The sequence below is a fragment of the Lolium rigidum genome, chromosome 6 (assembly GCF_022539505.1).
Source record: "Lolium rigidum isolate FL_2022 chromosome 6, APGP_CSIRO_Lrig_0.1, whole genome shotgun sequence".
Lineage (NCBI taxonomy): Eukaryota > Viridiplantae > Streptophyta > Magnoliopsida > Poales > Poaceae > Lolium > Lolium rigidum.
In genome coordinates, this window is record NC_061513.1 from 214,986,838 (window position 1) to 215,003,325 (window position 16,488).

Below are 16,488 nucleotides of genomic sequence, written 5' to 3' on the forward strand. Positions count from 1 at the left end.
GAAACGCCGGCAATCCCGTGTCGGCCCCTTGGTGAAGGGAGCAAATCGGTCGCGCCGGTGCCTCGCCGCATGAAATTTTTTGGGCGTGGGAGCCGCCTGTCAGTGACGCTAGGGCGCCGCGCGGGAGATTTCCCACCACGACACCGGGCGGGAAACTCTCCGGCAACGACACCGTGCGGGAGGTTTTCCGTCTCGCTGCCGGTCTATATTATCCCTCCTTCCCTGCCACTCACTTCAGTAGTGCAAAAATTTAAACACACAATGTTCGATGCGTGGGAGGAGGCGGCGCTAGAGGCGGCCGTAGAACTTGTGGAGGAGGACCCGCAGCTTGAAGAGTACGAGGCATGAGAGGAGGCGACGCTAGCGGCGACCATAGATGCATTTGCCACGGACGAGCGACAGCTGTTGGAGGCAGCGCGGCATCACCGGGAGGCGGAGTGGCAGCACCGGTGCGAGGTGCGCCGACAGCAGGGATGGAAGCAGCTTGCGCTGCAGCGGGAGATGCGGAAGGAGCAACAACGTCAGGATGAAGTCTACGAGCGGCGGCGCTTGGCGGAGATGCAGTTGCGGCCACGAAGGCAGGAGATGGAGCACCGTCGGCGGCGAGAGAAGCTGGAGTAGCAACTGCGTCAGGAGGCGGCGGCCACAGATAGAGCTGCCTACTTGACATTCGTGGCGGAGAGAGCAGCGGGGGATCGACGACGGAGGAGCAGTAGAGAGAGCAGGCGGCCCAGCAGCGAACGATCGTCCACCTCTATAGAGTCGGGTGGTCAGTAGGTAGTAGGCTAGAGATGAAGCAGATTTCAGGATCGAAATGAAACTACAAGAAAATGTTTTGTTTATCTAAAAAAAATCTATCGAGGCCACCGATTTGGAGCGCCAGTGTGGAAACAACATCCCGAAATAGAGGATGCAAGACCAGCATCCCCCATACGGCTGTACCAGCACCTCTACCGGTGCCTATTTAAGAGTCACAGGTGGAGATGCTCTAATTCCCCTCAAGTTGATCCGTTTGTTCGTGCCTTCCCACGACGAGATCAGAGCCAACGACCTCACACTACATGAGGAACGGAACAACAAAGACCATGGCGTGGACAGACCACACGCTGACTTGGTATTATTTCCTAACTGAACTAGTCCGAGAGTAAAACATGTCGAAACTAAACTTTGGCCTACAGCTAACTGAACAGCAGTGTTAAACTGACGAAACACAACATCCTTTTTTTTATAGCACGAAACACAACATCCTTGCCGCGTGTATGGGCACCACACAACAAAGATCGCAGGGGACCGGTAGAGCGAATTTTTGAAACATGGATACTCCTGAATCTAATTAAACTTACTCCAATACTAAATTATATAGTTATCTGATCACTAAGTTATAGAACTTTCGGGAGGAGGGAGTTTCCTTCATATTATTTATTTGAAACTTGTCATTTTTACCTAAGCTACATACTTAATAATTTGAGTATGAAAGAAATCACCCACATACATACATGCATCCTCTACATGCAAAAGAAATTGTTTAGATTTTTTTTGGAATCGTTAAAAACGGATTTTAGGGCTGGCAATTTATCAGGTACTCATGAACCTAGGTGCCACTACGTAATTCTAGGGGACCAGCTCCTTGCCAAGGACTATGGGTACGTTTAGATTGCTACCAAAGCATACCCTACCAGATATCTGTTCTCTCTTCTTCTTCTTTTTGCATCTTCTTTTTACATCGAGAAAAGATATGTGTTCTCCCTTCAACTGACAACGTAAATTGGTTTTTGAATGTTCTTCATGTGTTTCGTTTGCCGCCCGCCAGGTTTATGCAGTCTCGTCTGTCACAGCCTGATGACTAATATATTTTACACGTAAAGAAACTCACAGGTTGATCATTCTAATGCTATGATGTTTCAGTTAAATCCACGCTTGCTTCAGTTACGTCTCCAGGTTTGTTTTGCCTGACATTGTTCAGTTAATCCAGAAAAGCTCAATCTCAAGTGGCCAGCACTCTGCTCAGCAAGTGTTTTTATTCCCGTAAAACTGATCGATTTAGAGTTAAACTAGCATATATGAAGCAATTATATTTTTATTTCAATGTAGTTCACATCAAGAGTCCATGAACGCTTGTGCCTGGAGTGGATGGCAACATGCTAGCTACGCGAAGAGTGTCCCAGCCATGACAGTAACGGCCTCTCCCTGAAGTCGCACTCTGTGATTCGCAGCATCCAGCTCCAGGTATAGCACTCCACTCCTTGGAGATACCTGGTGATCGACCAACATTATAAAAGATAATCAACCACATAGTTTGGTAGATTGAGGGAATTCTAGCATCAAGTCTTCCAACATAAAAGAGGTACTGAATCATAGTTCATTCGTAAGGAAATATATTTACCTGAAACGCTACCAGTTTTTGTTTGCCCAACTTTTTAGCCCAGTAGGGTGCCAAAACACAATGTGCACTGCCACAGACAGGATCCTGCAAAAATAGTAAAAAAGAGGTTTTTTTTTTTGAAAAGAGGGCAAAAAAGAGGTTATGGTTTATGTAAGAAATTGAAAATCAAACGAGTCGCTATTTACATGTTTTCAACTTAGCAGAAGGATTATGTCATCACCTCATCTATCCCCCACTTGGGGCAGAAGAAACGCGTGAAGAAGTCATAACCAGATCCAGCAGGTGCCGGTCCTGTAATAATCACACCTCTGCCAGCACATTTTTTGATTTCTTCGATGTTAGGAAGGACATCGGCAACCTCTTTTCCAGATGAAAGTTCCACCTAAAAGCCATGAGAAATTCTTGTGATCAGTCACAGTGGCAAGTAAACATGTTCAGCTTCAACTATATTCTACACACACAAAAACTTGGCAATCGTTGTTTCCCTCTTGTCACTCAACTTCTCCGTCTTTAGTTACATTGAAGAATTTATATCACGCTGACATATAGCCAGATTACATTGAACAATTTGTTAAGACAACTGTGGCTCGAGTGAGCAATAGTTCTTGAGTCATCAAAGAGAAGAGTTATTCGGCCTAGGAGAATGGTTATGGTACTCCCTCCGATCCATATTAATTGACTTCAATATGGATGTATCTAGAACTAAAATGTGTCTAGATACATCCATATAGAGTCAATTAATATGAACCGGAGGGAGTAGTAGCAGTGTAGCAAGATGATTTATTTAATTTAAGGCAGGAAACGATTTGCTAAAATGTTGTTATGAAGGCAAAAGAAAAGAAAAGCAAGGGGATGAGGTGTGAAGCAGCACGTACAATGAAGTCGGTGGTGGCGACCGATTTGTGAACACTGACGACGGAGGCGCCGTTGAGCGTGTCCGGGATCGACGGCAGCTCGTCGGCCGAACCGCAGCCCACAAAGTCACTGGAGGGGAAGTCGAGCTCAATGAAGAGCTTCCCCTGCTCCTCCGTCTCCGGCGCGGGGACCTTCTTGGCGGTCAGGATTCCGGACTTGGTGGCGAACTCGACCACGCCGTGGTGCTCCGCGAGGACGGAGGTGAAGAGGAAGTGCGCGGACGCCAGCGTGGCGTGCCCGCAGAGCGCGACCTGAAATTGAAACGACGGCGCGGATGGAGCATAGTTGCAAGAAACGGTGCGAATCAGAGAAGTGGAACCAGCGGAGGTGAGTACCTCGGTGACGGAGGTGAACCAGCGGAGGTGGAACCGCGGGGTGGCGGCGTCGGCCGGGCAGGAGGAGTCGCGGGAGATGAAGGCGGTCTGGGAGAGGTTGAACTCGACGGCGACGGACTGCATCCAGCGCGCGTCCCCCGTGGGCGCCGAGGCATCATCCTCGAGGAGGCACACCGCGGCAGGGTTGCCCTTGAACGGCTCGGCCGTGAAGGCGTCCACCTGCGAGGAGGAAACACGGCGGCGCCGACGTCAACGTCGCTTCCCATTCGAGCCAGTAAGAGAGCGACATGGAGGCAGCAAGCAAGCGAGCAGCCGAGGAGCACTGACCACGACGTATTGGATGCTTTTCTTGGCCATTTCCGCGAAGCAGCTTGAAATCTTGTGGGAGTGAGCTTTGTCGGAACGGATGTGAACCCGAGCACGTTTTTATAGGACACTAGTGTAGTATAGTGTTAGTGCTAGCCATCAGCTGCTGATGATGTCAGTTGGCAGAGCATTATTGATCAGCACTGACGATATGGAACTTGGAGGCTTTACTTCGTAATCAACTTCTGGACCAGGCATTTGGAGTCACTAGCAGGTTTTGCTCAAGCAACAGGTAAGGGAGTCACTGGCAGGTTGGAAACTTGGAACTGCAATGGCGAGATCTTACCTACCAAAGGTAGTATACTAGGTTCAACCAATTTAGGATTGCTTGACTAGCTTGCAATTGGCTTCGTCAGAGCTGATATTTTTCTAGTTTTTTTCGAGCCAATTGCTCCTTCTCATTCAGAACGTTCAAGTTCAATGACATCTTGTTGCCAGACGGGTTTTTAACCAGATGTCTTTTCCAGAAAATAAAACGCATAACATGGCGAAAATTTCAAGTCAATCTCAAAACATGGACCGGCTCCAATTGAAAACCAAGAGCCATAATCACCAACACCAACCACCTACACTTAACTGTTTTTTCCTATTATGTTATGGTCCAAGTCCCGTTTGGCCGCTTCAACCAAGGTGGCAGCGAGAGGACAAAATAGCACCCCTCCTGTGAGGATTCCAGCACATGAACAACAGCTCCAACCAATGGTCTATCATCATCAAACATCAAAAACCAGATATGTGACAAGAAACCATCACTACAAAAGATTTGCAACAGCATAATGACCATCCTGTAAGTAGCACAACAGGTAGCAATATCTTTACACAGGTGCTCGAGTTCTCATTTATTTAGTGCGCCACATCGTGTATCATGTATGCTGCTGCATGAGCAAAAGCCAAACAGAAACAGGTTTCACTGATTGGCTCAGATTTGATCCAAGATCACCTCGGCACCAGAAACCTTGAATTCGGAAGGGGCCGTCTCGACATTGAAAGCCTTGATCTTCCCGTCATCGACAAAGGCTGACCACCTAGTAACAACGGTGCTTGGTGAGAAACGAGACAAGGTGCATTCTTAAAGCAGTAATTGTTACAACATGAGTTCAAAGATGAGGTAGTATTTCAGGCCTGGTGAAGCGCACAATATTTGCCAGATGGTGCATAAGTGAAGTGGTCTTAGTAACATTTCAGGCAACCAACCATCTCAACGCATGATGGATAAGCCCTTCAACAAAAATAGCTACAGAGAGGTGAAACAACAGGACTCTGCTGGAGCATGTTCCAATTTGCCAAAAACAAACTAGTAATATGTACACCTCCACACTTATCCATGTATGTTGTTGATATGTAAGTGAATTGCCTAGCCCTTTCCATCAGTTCGAACTTTTGGTTGCGCTGGCTAGTGCAAGCTTGACATGGTATCAGAGCCCAGGGTCTTGAGTTCGAATCCTGGCTTTCGCAATATATGCCCACTACTATGTCTGCCGCAGTGCCGCGTATACGATCATTCATACATGTGCTATTCTTCATTCCACTTGTTGACCTTCTCTTCTCTTCTCCCGGTCACACGTGAGAAGGGGTGTTGATATGTGCAAGTGGATTGCCTAACCCTTTCCATCAATTCGGACTTTTGGTTGCGTTGGCTAGTGCATGAAGCTTGACATATGCAACTTGCTAACTTGTTTATTTGCAATTTAATATAGCTATAGCATGTTGTACTTCAAAAATGGGTGCAAGTGATTCACCTAAGGGTATTAGGCCTTCACTCCAAGGCGGACGATTCTGAGAATTACTGTACAGCACAATTCATGGGAATATAAAGAAAGTCCCGGCTCTCATGTAGTTTTTCTTTGCACTCATTCATGCACGATTTCTCATTGGGATTTATAGTCGTGGCAGTTCAACAGTGTTGAACAAGAAAATTAACAAAACTCAATGTCACCCAATCATCAAAGTATCAAAATCTATCATTTTCCCTAGATAAATTGGTGATCACTGCTTTTGGGACTAACAAAACAAGAGAAAACTAGCATAGTCGATGTAGCAACTTAAGGCAAGTTACAAAATGCTGAAAAATGTCTTCCAGAATTAGAAGAACATCCTTTCGAAGCATGCACGGTTCTACATTTAACTCCACATCAAATTCTGTAAATAAACGCATACCCTATAAAACTTGAAAATCAACTAACCTTGCACGGTATATAAAAGGTAGAGTTATGAGTACTGAATATATGTATATCATGCTTTAATACATACTTAGGAATCAAACAGAGTTGGCAAAAATAGAATTACCTGTGGGAGCGACGGCCAAGCAAAGCCGCGGAGAGATCTATTTCCAGATCCAAGCTTTTGTGGAAACTCCCGTCAAGGTCCCCGTAAAACTCAATCTGATAACAATATTCCATAAGTCGGAATGGTTAAAGTATACTAAATGTTTGCATGATCTTGATTCGTGAGAAAGTTTAGCATAAATAGCATGAAAATGCATGGGCTAGAAGACTCAGAACGTCTATGTTGCGAACTTGCAATAACCATCTAGGCTGATACACGTCAATTTGAACACATTACTGGCCCTTAATGCCTTAAATCCATATTCAAGTCATTCAGAACAACATATAGAAATTCACCTAAAAAGATATGTGAGTTGAACATGCACTAGGTAGTTTTGCAACACATCATGAAAAATCTCAATACGAGGTTTAGAATGAGCACTCTTAAAGAGATTCACACAATAAAGCTCAGGACTGGCATACCAAGGAGTGGAACAGGTGCTTAAAAATACAAGATAACAATTTCATGCATGACTGTTATTGATCATTTAGTATTACTGTAGTAGACTCATTTAGTATTACTGCGGTAGACTAGCAAGGGAGTATAGTACCATGAAGTAGTATGTTGTGGAGGAAAACAAAACAGGCACCACCAAACATGAAGGCATATAGTCCTATTTCATGTGTCAGTACACAATACTTGAATATGCACACTACGATACCTGTTCTACATTAATTATTCCGCGCCAAACCTACATTGACATATAAAAAGACAGAGTAGTTACTCACTGCATCTTTTGCCTGTAACTTTTCTGCCCATCCATTCAGCACGTATGGGTCATTAACAGCTACACAGATAACAGAGTCGATCCCTTTTGCTTTCAGTTTATCGATGTTGTTCTTGTAACTAGGGACATGTGACTGCGAACATACTCCTGTATATGCACCCTGAAATATATCAGAAAGATAGCTGTCAACTGTATGACCAATAAACCATTCCAGGAGAGAGTGAGACTACAACATACTAATTATTAATGAGATGGAAAAGTCAGAATGCTATTAACGGAGCAAGTTTATAATCTTAATGGCTGTAGCCATAAATCGCCTAGGTATACAAATTATCAATAACACTGCGCAATTGGAAGGCGTAACAGGGGAAGCATTCATGCAGGCTTAAGGCTAAAGGGACTCTAATTATGCCTGGCTTACGTTCTCAAGTGGATCGCTTTAATATCGTCCAAGACATTGTCATCTGAAAGTGGAAGCCGATTATTTAAGATCAATCAAAGATCAATGTGGCTGTGGATACCGAACACGAAGTTTGTGTAATACTATTGCCAGATTACACTCAGTTCCTCAATTAGCTGAGGCACCTTCTTACTGTCCAATAATACAATACAGATGAAACTGATAGTTTTATCCTAGGAATGGGAGATTAAAGATCATGTCTAGTACAGTAGAGTCAGAGATGTTCCCCTTCAAAATCCTAAATATATAAGTAACATCATATCAGTGGACACTAAAATGCCAGTCTATAAAACAGTCCAAGCATAGCACAAAACTTCATGTGCAGCATTCGTTTTCCAACTCAGCAAACTTAAGATATCGACAGCAGCCAACGCCCTGCCTACAGAATCACCATGAACCTTGTACTAATGAGCAACAGAGAATGCAAGGACTCGATCCATAATCGCCTAATACAGATTCACGACTAGTAGCGTCGAATGCACCCACTATGACTCGTCGGAGATCTAAAATAGTCGAGCATACATGATCCGAAGCTAGCAGGAGCAACGGATTTTGTAGGGGAAGGGAATTAGGGAAAGAGAGATCTTACCGGCAATCCGAAGATGACCACTTTCTTCCCCTGTAACCATACAAAAGGAAACGCGGAAGGGGGTTAGAGGACTAAGCGCGGCGGCTGTAGCGGGAGGAGGAAGCAGCGGGAGAGTATAGTGAAGCAGCGTACATGGAAGATGTCCTTGAGAGGGGTGGTGGAGAACTTGGTGGCGACGCCCTCGTCCCAGGACCGCGCCTTCTGCAGCGACACGCCGGGCGCCGCCGACACGATGTCGGAGCCCACGGACGCGAAGCCCCTCGACGCAGCCCACAGCGCCGCCGCCGCCGGCGAGCCTCTCGCCCTCCTGACCAGAGCTGACGCCATCGCTCTTCTCTGTGCAGATGCCAAAAGCCACAGAAAATGGGAGCAGGTAATTGCGTTCGTTGGATTAGGTCTTGGCGTCTTGCTGCCGCAGCGGAGCTCAGACTTGAGACAGGCCAGCGGGGTACTCGCTCTCTTTCGGGATTACCAGGCCGGAGGGCCAAATCGCAATTAAGATAAAAAAATTAATTAAGGAAAGTGTTCCAAAATTGTAAAATTCTGCAAACTTTTTTCAGGACCCTTAACGCTCATTTACTTCTCGCCCATTATGTCGATACTACAACCTTCATTTCTAAATTACTACTCCGGTGGACAATTTAAAATTTTAGTTATAATTTATACTACATATAATATGTTAAAATTTTAATTTCAAGACATATGAAATGAGAGAGTTTTATAAGAAAAATGAAATGATACAATTTATGCATTTTCAATCCCTATAATTTGGGTATATATTAGTGGTCAAATCATGCATCAAAGATGGTGCGGAGAAAAGCGTGTCTTACATTTTAAGAGGGAGGGAGTATAAATATTTTGAAAGTTAAATTTAAACTTTAACCTTATTATATTTAGAAACATAGATAGCGCTAGTTAGGGAGGAGTGATCGAAGGATTTTCAGGCAGCAACAAACTAGTAACAGTAGATAAACAAATGCATACATCGGAGGAGACACAGTGCTAGATTCCGGAGGTGTTATTAATACTCCAAAGAATTGTCGAAAAACCTGAAAAATTGAAAGCGGACTTACATAACGGTTCAGTTTTGAGTTCCATTCGGTTTGACTGCATGATCTGCAAGTTCACTTGACGTAGGACAGCTAACCAAAGAACACGTCTATCTTAAAACGATAGTTAGTTGGTGGTGTGTGCCAACTTTCGAGTGATGCAAAGTCATTCCGACGAACGTTGATAATTTGTCTGAAGATACATGTTGCCAAACTCAAGGCGAGAGTTTATCAACCTTGTTGGTAGCCTGGCCTATTTCTTCAATTTCGTGATATAGTTTTTTGAAATCAAGTAAACATTTAACTCTTTATTACTGTTGGATTGGCATTACCATACCCATAACTTGTGAAAAATAGATGTTAACTGACACCTATACTAGTCAAAGATATGTGTCTCATAACCTTTTTGATTAGGAACCATCAGAACAATAATCGTACAATATAGTGATGACATATGCCATCGATGATGTTCAAGGATGGTACAAAAAAGCATATAAATACTGCGGGAGATATCTTCATTATATACTTATTTTTAGGGCATATTTCCAACAATAAATACTTGCGAACGTTAAGGTGGAGAGCATGCCGGAGAGAGACATATTCCGTTGCATGATGCATCGGTGTCATCGCCGAAAGGGTTATTGGTACCCGACCACACGCCCAATTCCAGAGCTTCCTAGGCGAACTTGCGTCTTGTCGCGATAGCCTCCGCAATCTCGTCGAACCTGCTGACTAAGAAACTGTAGACAGCCTGCTACGCGCCAGCCTTCTTACATTTCTTCTTGGAGCGTAACCATGCACGTAGCCGGTCATCGCGGAGAGAATCAAAGAACTCCTCCACCACTACCTCCTCACGCCGCGATGGACACCTCCAGCTCGTGATGCACCTCCGCTTCCTCACGCTGCACGGATGGGATGGACTCATCCACCACCATATGTTCCTGCAAGTCCTCCTCCTGCATCCCATCCAACTTATCCGCTGGAGCGAGCTCTCCTCCAAATCAGATCCCGCAAGATCAATGGCGCTTCTCCAACACCAGGCGGTGAGCAACGTTCCTCCTCCGCATTAGACAACGCGAGGTCGATGTAACCGAGAGTGGATTTGCAGCGAGGCATGGTGCCGATGTGAGACGCAGCCGATGGGAAGGTTGTGCGAGGCATTTTATAAGCGATCATAAATGGCGCGAGCATTTTAAGAGTCCACATTTTGAAAATTTCATAAAACGGCGGGAATATGTTACAACCAAAAGATTCACACCGGTAGTAATCAAATAATGTTTGAGGTGGTGCAAAGAAAACTAAACGGTGAACATAAAACAATCGCCGCAAAAAAACATTGCATAGCGTAACTCCAGTGTGATCCATGTGGGATGATATCCAACTACGTGGACAGTTTACCGAGTTCTAACACACGGCTTTAGGAAAAACTTTCTATTTGCGATGGATGGCGTTGAAAGATTCGATTTTTACAAATGTTTTTATCACGCTCTTTCATTACTTGTATATATATGTATTTTTAGCATGATACAAAGTTTATATGGTAGTTTTCTAATAGTACTACCTCTACCGTCTAATATTAGTAGTCGCTGATTTAATACACAGACAATTAAGATGGAATGTATGGAATATTTTTAGCATGTATGGAGTATTTTTTATCACCTAGATTATTATCGGTACGCGTAATGCACCATGTTCCCTGTATTCCCACTCTCATAAGCTTTTGGGCTGCCCGCATTTTCTTCCCCTAAACTCTCCCCTCCCCTGTTGATACCCATATTCCCCAACCAGCAAAAGCAACTCGATCTGCAGAAATCAGCATCGGAAGAAGCAAGCATCCGATCCAATCTCCTCCCCATCTCCCATGGATGAGTAAGTCCTCTCAGATTCAACTTCGCATATCAGAAAAACCAGATGTTTGCATCGGTTGCACCAATCAAGAACTCCATTTCTTTGCTTGCAATCCTCCCAGATCCGACGAACACAGCAACGGCAATGGCGGCGGGCAGCAGCACGGGTACGAGTGGAAGCTTCCGGCGGCGCTGTCGGCGAAGACAACGAGCGTGCACGTGACGGCGCTGGACGGGGTGGTGAACGTGAACTCGCTCTTCACGGTGGCCGTCTTCGTGGGGCTCTCCCTGGCGACCCCCGGCGAGCTCCGCAGCCTGGCGGGCGACCCGTCGTGCGACGCCGGGCCGGAGGTGGCGCGGTCCCTGCTGGTCCTGGAGGTGGTGGCCTTCTCCTCCTTCCTCTTCTCCAGCCTGGTGGCGCAGGGCCTCAAGGTCGCGCTCAACCTCATCAACTCCAAGGACCCCCAGGCCACGCACGCCCACATCGACGCCCGCCTGGTCCGGCTCGGGATGCTGGCCTCCGCCGTGGGCTCCGTCGTCGGCTGCGTCTTCTTGATGGTGTCCATGGTGATGGTCGTGCAGATCCGGCTCGGCACGCTGGGGTGCACCAGCAACCGTGCCGCTGCCAAGGCCGCCGCGGGGCTGGTCGGGCTCGTCTCCACCGCCCTCGCCCTCTACATCGGCACCGTCTTCTACACTTTCACTCACTGACCCCATGAATCTTGTTTCTTCACACTAGAATTCAGGTTCCACGGATCTTGCTTGCCAGTTGCCACTGTCTAGCTTTATTGTTTTTAGCTTTCAGGCAAGTGCTGAGATGTTTTAGCATCTAGTATTTCTGATGTTTATGAAGAATGTATTGTTGCATCGGCGTGCTATTTAGAGCTTGATCAGAACACAGGAATTCACGATGATGACAAATAGTTTTAGATGATGATCTCCCCATTGCTTCCTGAACCCTGTCCATGCCAGTCTCCAAAACGGTCCATGTGTTGTTGCTCCAAGACCTGACCTCTTGTTGCTCCACCCAACCTTTTGTCACCATGTCATGTTTGGAGATGCAGCAGCTTGCCAAGTGCCCGAGAGCATCCCTCAAAGGTATTTAGGTGCGCCAGACATTTAACAGGCTCTCCAAAAGCCTTTACCGTCAGGCGAGGCCTAAGAGCGCCCGCGCGTCCGGATGGTCGAACCGGACAAAAACGCGGCCCAGCGCGCGGACCCATCCCTAAAACGGATGGCCACGGCGTCCGGGACGACCCAAATCCGGCCCAAATCTGAGACGAGTTTGCGTGGCCGTGGACGCCGAATGCTGGTCGCTCGCGTCCTCCCCTTGTCCACCCCTGGCCCGCCTGTCTGTCTCCCAAAACAGAAACCATCCACTCCACTCCCAAAACCTAGAGATGGCCGACGAAGCGACTGCCGCCGCCACCGCCAGCACCGCCACCATCGGAGACGAGGCAGAGCTCGCGGACGTTGCCGCTCCTCCCGTGTCGGAGGCTCCTGAACTGGGCGCTCCGGTGGTCGTGGAGCCCGGGCAGGCGACGAAGAAGGCGAAGCCCGACCTCACCGCGGAGCAGAGGAAGATCGAGAGCAACGGAAGAGGGATGTCGCTGCCGCGGAGGAGCGGCAGCGGGCGGCGGAGCAGCTCCTCCAACTCAAGACGGAGGCGAAGGCGAACGTCATGCAAGAGCATGTCATGCTCTTTTACGGCCACGCATCGCTCGCTCAGCACCTGATCCTTCCGGGCGCCGGCACGGCCTCGGGGGGGGGGGGGGGGGGCTCGGCCTCGTCGTGACCCGTCCCCTTCCTCCAAGGTTGACATCCCGGCCGACTGCCCCGTTTGGGTACACGCCGGCGCGCACGAGTTGGGGGCGGCCGTCGACGCGGTACGCGTACACGTCACGGGATGGGTCACCAGAGGTGGGCGAGTCCTTCACGGGGCCGTCTCCTTCTTCCATTGACCTGAACCGTGCGCCGGCGAACTCCAAAGGCCCCAAGCACATGGGATCAGCAGCGATGGCCGGAGCACGCAACCTGCTCAACGGTTTGTCGGCCGAGCGCGCGCCGCCTCTGATGCAGGCACCGTCCACCGTGCAGGCTGATACGTCTCCGACGTATCGATAATTTCTTATGTTCTATGCCATATTATTGATGATACCTACATGTTTTATGCACACTTTATGTCATGTTCGTGCATTTTCTGGAACTAACCTATTAACAAGATGCCGAAGTGCCGGTTCCTGTTTTACTGCTGTTTTTGGTTTCAGAAATCCTAGTAACGAAATATTCTCGGAATTGGACGAAACGAAGACCCGGGGGCCTATTTTTCCACGGAGCTTCCGGAAGACCGAAGAACATACGAAGTGGGGCCACGAGGTGGCGACACCACGTGGCGGCGCGGCCTAGGGGGCCGCGCCGCCTATGGTGTGGCCCCCTCGTGCCGGCCCCCGACCTGCGCCTTCCGCCTACTTAAAGCCTCCGTCGCGAAACCCCCGAGGCGAAAAACCACGATACGGAAAACCTTGCGAGACGCCGCCGCCGCCGATCCCATCTCGGGGGATTACGGAGATCTCCTCAGGCACCTGCTGGGAGAGGGGATTCATCTCCCGGAGGACTCTACACCGCCATGGTCGCCTCCGGAGTGATGAGTGAGTAGTTCACCCCTGGACTATGGGTCCATAGCGAGTAGCTAGATGGTTGTCTTCTCCTCATTGTGCTTCATTGTTGGATCTTGTGAGCTGCCTAACATGATCAAGATCATCTATCTGTAATTCTATATGTTGTGTTTGTCGGGATCCGATGGATAGAGAATACCATGTCATGTTAATTATCAAGTTATTACACATGTGTTGTTTATGATCTTGCATGCTCTCTGTTTCTAGTAGAGGCTCTGGCCAAGTTTTTACTTTTAACTCCAAGAGGGAGTATTTATGCTCGATAGTGGGTTCATGCCTGCATTGACACCTGGGACGAGTGATGAAAAGTTCTAAGGTTGTGTTGTCTTGTTGCCACTAGGGATAAAACATTGGCGCTATGTCAGAGGATGTAGTTGTTGATTACATTACGCACCATACTTAATGCAATTGTACGTTGCTTTGCAACTTAATACTGGAGGGGTTCGGACGATAACTCGAAGGTGGACTTTTTAGGCATAGATGCGGTTGGATGGCGGTCTATGTACTTTGTCGTAATGCCCAATTAAATCTCACTATACTTATCATGTCATGTATGTGCATTGTTATGCCCTCTCTATTTGTCAATTGCCTGATCGTAATTTGTTCACCCAACATGCTTTTATCTTATGGGAGAGACACCTCTAGTGAGCTGTGGACCCCGGTCCATTCTTTTAATACTTGAAATACAAATCTGCTGCAATACTTGTTTTTACTTGTTTTCTCTGCAAACAATCATCTTCCACACAATACGGTTAATCCTTTGTTACAGCAAGCCGGTGAGATTGACAACCTCACTTGTTTCGTTGGGGCAAAGTACTTTGGTTGTGTTGTGCGGGTTCCACGTTGGCGCCGGAATCTCCGGTGTTGCGCCGCACTACATCCCGCCGCCATCAACCTTCAACGTGCTTCTTGACTCCTCCTGGTTCGATTAAACCTTGGTTTCTAATCGAGGGAAACTTGCTGCTGTGCGCATCACACCTTCCTCTTGGGGTTCCCAACGGACGTGTCAACTACACGCATCAAGCAAATTTCTTGCGCCGTTGCCGGGGAGATCAAGACACGCTGCAAGGGGAGTCTCCACTTCCCAATCTCTTTACTTTGTTTTTGTCTTGCTTTATTTTATTTACTACTTTGTTTGCTGCACTTATATCAAAACACAAAAAAATTAGTTGCTAGCTTTACTTTATTCTTGTCTTGTTTGCTATATCAAAAACACAAAAAAATTAGTTTACTTGCATTTACTTTATCTAGTTTGCTTTATTTACTACTGCTAAAATGGCCACCCTGAAAATACTAAGTTGTGTGACTTCACAACCACAAATAATAATGATTTCTTATGCACACCTATTGCTCCACCTGCTACTACAGCGGAATTCTTTGAAATTAAACCTGCTTTCTTGAATCTTGTTATGCGAGAGCAATTTTACGGTGTTAGTTACGATGATCTTGCTGCCCATCTCAATAATTTTGTTGAATTGTGTGAAATGCAAAAGTATAAAGATGTAGATGGTGACATTATAAAATTAAAATTGTTTCCTTTCTCATTAAGAGGAAGAGCTAAAGATTAGTTGCTATCTCTGCCTAAGAATAGTATTGATTCCTGGACTAAATGCAAGGATGCTTTTATTGGTAGATATTATCCCCACTGCTAAAATTATATCTTTGAGGAGTAGCATAATGAATTTTAAACAATTAGATAATGAACATGTTGCTCAAGCTTGGGAAAGAATGAAATCTCACGGTTAAAAATTGCCCAACCCATGGAGTGACTACTTGGATGATCATCCAAACCTTCTATGCGAGGACTAAATTTTTCTTCGCGGAATTTATTGGATTCAGTCTGCTGGAGGTACCTTTATGTCCATCACTCTTGGTGAAGCAACAAAGCTCCTTGATAATATGATGGTTAATTACTACTGAATGGCACACGGAAAGAGCTCCACAAGGTAAGAAGGTAAATTCGTTGAAGAATCCTCTTCCTTGAATGATAAGGTTGATGCTATTATGTCTATGCTTGCGAATGATAGGACTAATGTTGATCCTAATAATGTTCCATTAGCTTCATTGGTTGCCCAAGAAGAACATGTTGATGTAAACTTCATTAAAAATAATAATTTCAACAACAATGCTTATCGGAACAATTCTAGTAATAACTATAGGCCATATCCTTATAATAATGGTAACGGTTATGCTAATTCTTATGGGAATTCTTACAACAATAATAGGAATACACCCCCTGGACTTGAAGCCATGCTTAAAGAATTTATTAGTACACAAGCTGCCTTTAACAAATCATGTTGAGGAAAAGCTCAATAAAATTGATATTCTTGTTTCTAGAGTTGATAGTCTTGCCTACGATGTTGATCTTTTGAAATCGAAGGGTATGCCTAATAGGGATATTGAAAATAAAATTATTACTACAGCAAATGCCATCCAAGTTAGAATTAATGAGAATATAAGATTAATGGCTGAACTGCGTGCTAGGTGGGATAGAGAAGAAAATGAAAAACTAGCTAAAAAGGAAAATGTAGCTAAAGTTTGGACTATTACCACCACTAGCAATGCTAAAGATTCATATGTTGCTGCACCTCCTACTATCAATGGTAAAATAATTGGTGTTGGCAATGCTTCTACTCCTAGTGCAAAGCGCGCAAAATTACTAAGCTGCTAAAGCTGCTAAAGCTGCCTGTGATAAAGCTGCTGAAATTTTTTCCAACCTTGGGGATGATAATCCCATTGCTTTAGATTGTAATGATTTAGATTTTGATGATTGCCACATCTCTGAAGTTATAAAGTTCTTGCAAAAACTTGCTAAGA

The 16,488-nt window shown here is 46.1% G+C and overlaps 3 protein-coding genes across 3 annotated transcripts; 1 reads left to right on the forward strand and 2 right to left on the reverse strand.

Moving 5' to 3' along the window:
- Positions 1–2,001: 2,001 nt before the first annotated feature.
- On the reverse strand, positions 2,002–4,117 carry LOC124666991 (uncharacterized isomerase BH0283-like). Its single transcript, XM_047204326.1, has 6 exons — positions 3,961–4,117; positions 3,634–3,852; positions 3,259–3,549; positions 2,604–2,765; positions 2,384–2,467; positions 2,002–2,253 (listed from the first exon to the last, which is right to left on the reverse strand). The coding sequence occupies exons 1-6, from the start codon at positions 3,988–3,990 to the stop codon at positions 2,146–2,148; spliced, it is 894 nt and encodes a 297-aa protein (XP_047060282.1). The 5' UTR covers positions 3,991–4,117; the 3' UTR covers positions 2,002–2,145.
- A 571-nt stretch (positions 4,118–4,688) lies between these two features.
- On the reverse strand, positions 4,689–8,526 carry LOC124665566 (peroxiredoxin-2F, mitochondrial). The gene is made up of 5 exons (XM_047202965.1): positions 8,233–8,526; positions 8,101–8,130; positions 7,053–7,211; positions 6,286–6,380; positions 4,689–5,024 (listed from the first exon to the last, which is right to left on the reverse strand). Exons 1-5 carry the CDS (start codon positions 8,425–8,427, stop codon positions 4,919–4,921), a joined length of 585 nt encoding a protein of 194 aa, XP_047058921.1. The 5' UTR covers positions 8,428–8,526; the 3' UTR covers positions 4,689–4,918.
- Positions 8,527–10,860: 2,334 nt separating this feature from the next.
- Positions 10,861–11,927, forward strand: LOC124667789. The gene is made up of 2 exons (XM_047205030.1): positions 10,861–11,018; positions 11,119–11,927. Exons 1-2 carry the CDS (start codon positions 11,011–11,013, stop codon positions 11,705–11,707), a joined length of 597 nt encoding a protein of 198 aa, XP_047060986.1. The 5' UTR covers positions 10,861–11,010; the 3' UTR covers positions 11,708–11,927.
- Positions 11,928–16,488: the final 4,561 nt, after the last annotated feature.